This window comes from Embiotoca jacksoni, unplaced genomic scaffold (assembly GCF_022577435.1).
Source record: "Embiotoca jacksoni isolate LCO1_2020_lvr unplaced genomic scaffold, fEmbJac1.0.p SCAF_42, whole genome shotgun sequence".
NCBI lineage: Eukaryota > Metazoa > Chordata > Actinopteri > Embiotocidae > Embiotoca > Embiotoca jacksoni.
In genome coordinates this window covers 1,557,927-1,563,926 of record NW_027185395.1, presented here as the reverse complement: position 1 = coordinate 1,563,926, position 6,000 = coordinate 1,557,927, and the positions used below count along the sequence as shown (strand labels likewise).

General features: G+C 37.5%; 1 protein-coding gene across 1 annotated transcript in view; it reads right to left on the bottom strand.

Moving 5' to 3' along the window:
• dnajc25 (DnaJ (Hsp40) homolog, subfamily C, member 25) overlaps nucleotides 1-2,676 on the bottom strand; it is an 8,864-nt gene extending 6,188 nt beyond the window's left edge. Inside the window, exon 1 of the mRNA XM_069169051.1 lies at nucleotides 2,292-2,676. Coding sequence (XP_069025152.1) covers nucleotides 2,292-2,639 — 348 coding nt within the window. The 5' untranslated portion in view covers nucleotides 2,640-2,676. The remainder of the gene's footprint in view (nucleotides 1-2,291) is intronic.
• Nucleotides 2,677-6,000: the final 3,324 nt, after the last annotated feature.

Genomic DNA, 6,000 nt, shown 5'->3' with positions numbered 1-6,000 from the left:
ATCAGAACATTGAAGGAGTTCTATCAGAACATTAAAGGAGTTCTACCAGAACATTAAAGGAGTTCTATCAGAACATTAAAGGAGTTTATCGGAACATTAAAGCAGTTCTATCAGAACATTAAAGGAGTTTATCGGAACATTGAAGGAGTTCTATCAGAACATTGAAGGAGTTCTATGCGAACATTGAAGGAGTTCTATCAGAACATTAAAGGAGTTCTACCAGAACATTAAAGGAGTTCTATCCGAACATTAAAGGAGTTTATCGGAACATTAAAGCAGTTCTATCAGAACATTAAAGGAGTTTATCGGAACATTAAAGGAGTTCTATCGGAACATTAAAGTTGTTCTATCGGAACATTGAAGGAGTTCTATCAGAACATTGAAGGAGTTCTATCAGAACATTAGAGGAGTTCTATCAGAACATTGAAGGAGTTCTATCAGAACATTAGAGGAGTTCTATCAGAACATTGAAGGAGTTCTATCAGAACATTAAAGGAGTTTATCAGAACATTAAAGGAGTTCTATCAGAACATTGAAGGAGTTCTATCAGAACATTAAAGGAGTTTATCAGAACATTAAAGGAGTTCTATCGGAACATTAAAGGAGTTCTATCGGAACATTAAAGGAGTTTATCGGAACATTAAAGGAGTTCTATCGGAACATTGAAGGAATTCTATCGGAACATTAAAGGAGTTCTACCGCAACATTAAAGGAGTTCTATCGGAACATTAACGGAGTTCTATCGGAACATTAACGGAGTTCTATCGGAACATTAACGGAGTTCTATCGGAACATTAACGGAGTTTATAGGAACATTAAAGGAGTTTATCGGAACATTGAAGTTGTTCTATCAGAACATTGAAGGAGTTCTATCAGAATATTAGAGGAGTTCTATCAGAACATTGAAGGAGTTCTATCAGAACATTAGAGGAGTTCTATCAGAACATTAGAGGAGTTCTATCAGAACATTAAAGTTGTTCTATCAGAACATTAAAGGAGTTCTATCAGAACATTAAAGTTGTTCTATCAGAACATTGAAGGAGTTCTATCAGAATATTAGAGGAGTTCTATCAGAACATTGAAGGAGTTCTATCAGAACATTAGAGGAGTTCTACCAGAACATTAAAGGAGTTCTATCGGAACATTAAAGGAGTTCTATCAGAACATTAGAGGAGTTCTATCAGAACATTAAAGGAGTTCTACCAGAACATTAAAGGAGTTCTATCGGAACATTAAAGGAGTTCTATCAGAACATTAGAGGAGCTCTATCAGAACATTAAAGGAGTTCTATCAGAACATTAGAGGAGTTCTATCAGAACATTAGAGGAGTTCTATCAGAACATTAAAGGAGTTCTATCAGAACATTAAAGTTGTTCTATCAGAACATTAAAGGAGTTCTATCGGAACATTAAAGGAGTTCTATCAGAACATTAAAGTTGTTCTATCAGAACATTGAAGGAGTTCTATCAGAACATTAGAGGAGCTCTATCAGAACATTAAAGGAGTTCTATCAGAACATTAAAGGAGTTCTATCAGAACATTAGAGGAGCTCTATCAGAACATTAAAGGAGTTCTATCAGAACATTAAAGGAGTTCTATCGGAACATTAAAGGAGTTCTATCGGAACATTAAAGGAGTTCTATTGGAACATTAAAGGAGTTCTATCGGAACATTAAAGTTGTTCTATCAGAACATTAAAGGAGTTCTATCAGAACATTAAAGGAGTTCTATCAGAACATTAAAGGAGTTCTATCAGAACATTAAAGTTGTTCTATCAGAACATTGAAGGAGTTCTATCAGAATATTAGAGGAGTTCTATCAGAACATTGAAGGAGTTCTATCAGAACATTAGAGGAGTTCTATCAGAACATTAGAGGAGCTCTATCAGAACATTAAAGGAGTTCTATCAGAACATTAAAGGAGTTCTATCAGAACATTAAAGTTGTTCTATCAGAACATTAAAGGAGTTCTATCAGAACATTAAAGGAGTTCTATCAGAACATTAAAGGAGTTCTATCAGAACATTGAAGGAGTTCTATCAGAACATTAAAGGAGTTCTATCAGAACATTAAAGTTGTTCTATCAGAACATTAAAGTTGTTCTATCAGAACATTAAAGTTGTTCTATCGGAACATTAAAGGAGTTCTATCAGAACATTAAAGTTGTTCTATCAGAACATTAAAGGAGTTCTATCAGAACATTAAAGTTGTTCTATCAGAACATTGAAGGAGTTCTATCAGAATATTTAACATTATTTATTAAAGGTCCAACCCGTAAACAAAGTCTCGGACCTTCAACGTCTCGTACGCCGTCGCGATGAGCAGGAACTTCTGGTGAGCGACCTCCTGGGTGTCTCCCTCCGAGCCGGGCTCTCCCGGCCGGAACCGGTCCGGGTGGTACCGGCGGGCCAGCTGCCGGTAAGCCCGGGCGACCTCCACCTTGGAGGCCTCCCGGGAGACGCCGAGCACGTCGTAGCACACCTCCGTGCCGCAGTACAGGCCCTCCACCAGCGCCGCGGCCGCCGGCAGCGACGACACGGAGACGAGGAGCGCCGCCAGCCGCCACCAAGACCCCGCCGTCCGGGGACACCCGGCGGACCCTCCGCCGCAGCCGCAGCTCCGTTCCGTGGGCGCAGCCATGTCTGCTCGACTCGCCGCTGCTGACTGCCCAGGCTGACCCGTCGCACAATGTTTTCGTCATCGAGACGAAGGATGACGATCCAGTGAAGATCGTTTATAAAGTCAAAAGGTCGTCGATGTTCAGGCTTCATTTATCTGAAAGATTGAGTATTTGATAGCAGCTAAAAAAGACCAAGACTGTCGGAGTATATTTAATTGTATGTATTTATGCAGTTAGTAATTATTTTCTGATACTTTTATCATTATTTTCATGTATTTCTTTGTATTATTTTATTTTATTATTTCCTTTTTTCCAAATTTTTCTCGAGATATTTTGACTATATTCACCGACATCTTCTTTCAGTTCATTACAAGAATATCCACATTAACTTGTTTTACAAAGCGTTAGATGAGCACAGTATCTGTCAGTATATTTATCAGAGGTTATTAACATAAACACTGGAAACAAGGTGAAACAGCCCGAAAGCTGAAGCAGGTTGTATATTTAACGGAATTCAATGTTATCGGTGTTTTAAAAAGAAAAGAAACTCCAACCTGTCGCTGCAGTAAAACCAGACTGCATGTAAAAAACTGGGTCAGAGTTCTGACGTCGAAGTGAACCCTCTTCCTGATATAAACAATCTTTGACTTTGGGAGAACGATGACGTGCCACGCAGCTGCGGACTCTCTGTCGCCCCCTGCTGGTTCATATCATAATCGTTGCAGATGCCTGAATAGCAAGTTTTTCTTCGGGATTTCCGCTGAATCAGGGTTCATATCAGAATCAGGTTTCATATCAGAATCAGGTTTCATATCAGAATCAGGGTTCATATCAGAATCAGGTTTCATATCTGAATCAGGGTTCATATCAGAATCAGGTTTCATATCAGAATCAGGTTTCATATCTGAATCAGGGTTCATATCAGAATCAGGTTTCATATCAGAATCAGGGTTCATATCTGAATCAGGTTTCATATCTGAATCAGGGTTCATATCAGAATCAGGTTTCATATCAGAATCAGGGTTCATATCAGAATCAGGGTTCATATCTGAATCAGGTTTCATATCTGAATCAGGGTTCATATCAGAATCAGGTTTCATATCTGAATCAGGTTTCATATCTGAATCAGGGTTCATATCTGAATCAGGTTTCATATCAGAATCAGGGTTCATATCAGAATCAGGTTTCATATCTGAATCAGGTTTCATATCTGAATCAGGGTTCATATCTGAATCAGGTTTCATATCAGAATCAGGGTTCATATCAGAATCAGGGTTCATATCAGAATCAGGTTTCATATCAGAATCAGGGTTCATATCTGAATCAGGTTTCATATCAGAATCAGGTTTCATATCTGAATCAGGGTTCATATCAGTATCAGGTTTCATATCAGAATCAGGTTTCATATCAGAATCAGGGTTCATATCTGAATCAGGTTTCATATCAGAATCAGGTTTCATATCTGAATCAGGGTTCATATCTGAATCAGGGTTCATATCAGAATCAGGTTTCATATCTGAATCAGGTTTCATATCAGAATCAGGGTTCATATCTGAATCAGGTTTCATATCAGAATCAGGTTTCAGATCAGAATCAGGGTTCATATCTGAATCAGGTTTCATATCTGAATCAGGGTTCATATCTGAATCAGGTTTCATATCAGAATCAGGTTTCATATCAGAATCAGGGTTCATATCTGAATCAGGGTTCATATCTGAATCAGGTTTCATATCTGAATCAGGGTTCATATCTGAATCAGGTTTCATATCAGAATCAGGTTTCATATCAGAATCAGGTTTCATTTCTGAATCAGGTTTCATATCAGAATCAGGGTTCATATCTGAATCAGGTTTCATTTCTGAATCAGGTTTCATATCTGAATCAGGTTTCATATCAGAATCAGGTTTCATTTCTGAATCAGGTTTCATATCAGAATCAGGGTTCATATCTGAATCAGGTTTCATATCAGAATCAGGTTTCATATCAGAATCAGGTTTCATTTCTGAATCAGGTTTCATATCAGAATCAGGGTTCATATCTGAATCAGGTTTCATTTCTGAATCAGGGTTCATATCTGAATCAGGGTTCATATCTGAATCAGGTTTCATATCTGAATCAGGGTTCATATCTGAATCAGGTTTCATATCAGAATCAGGTTTCATATCAGAATCAGGTTTCATTTCTGAATCAGGTTTCATATCAGAATCAGGGTTCATATCTGAATCAGGGTTCATATCTGAATCAGGTTTCGTATCAGAATCAGGGTTCATATCAGAATCAGGTTTCATATCTGAATCAGGGTTCATATCAGAATCAGGGTTCGTATCTGAATCAGGTTTCGTTTCTGAATCAGGTTTCATATCAGAATCAGGTTTCATATCAGAATCAGGGTTCATATCTGAATCAGGTTTCGTATCAGAATCAGGGTTCATATCAGAATCAGGGTTCATATCTGAATCAGGGTTCATATCAGAATCAGGGTTCATATCAGAATCAGGGTTCATGTCTGAATCAGGGTTCATATCAGAATCAGGTTTCATATCTGAATCAGGTTTCATATCAGAATCAGGGTTCATATCTGAATCAGGTTTCATATCAGAATCAGGGTTCATATCTGAATCAGGGTTCATATCAGAATCAGGGTTCATATCTGAATCAGGTTTCATATCTGAATCAGGGTTCATATCAGAATCAGGGTTCATATCAGAATCAGGTTTCATATCAGAATCAGGGTTCATATCAGAATCAGGGTTCATATCTGAATCAGGTTTCATATCAGAATCAGGTTTCATATCTGAATCAGGTTTCATATCTGAATCAGGGTTCATATCTGAATCAGCATTTGTAGAAATAACGACCAAAGAAGTGTGAAATCAGCCGTGACTGCTCTAAAGTCTCCGTCACAGACTCTAAACCTGAATTTACAACCAAGTGGAGGTGCAGAAGTGAAATGTTCTCCCAGACGAACTACAAAATGCTGAAAAGGTTATTTTGGAAATTTTGCCAAATGTCTTCAAGCTGTAAGAACTCATAATCTTGAAAAAAAAAAATAAAAAAAAGGTTTTACTCAAACTTAAAAAGCAATGTATTAAAAATGTATATCCAACATTTTCTTATAGCTAATTTATGTGGAAATATTGGAATTTCCACCTTAAATTCAATTAATGCCTGTTATAAACCAACTAATGACAGCATAGTAAATCTAGTGATTGATAAGATCTTCTGCTGAATGTTTTATTGTTCAGAGACCAACACCTGAACTCCTCCTGTGTACTCACACTGTCATGTTTGAAAGCAGCCACGTCAGTGAGGTGTTAGTCTTAAAAAAAACACAACATACATTAAACATGAAGTATATTTTATTATTCAGTGTATTGCATT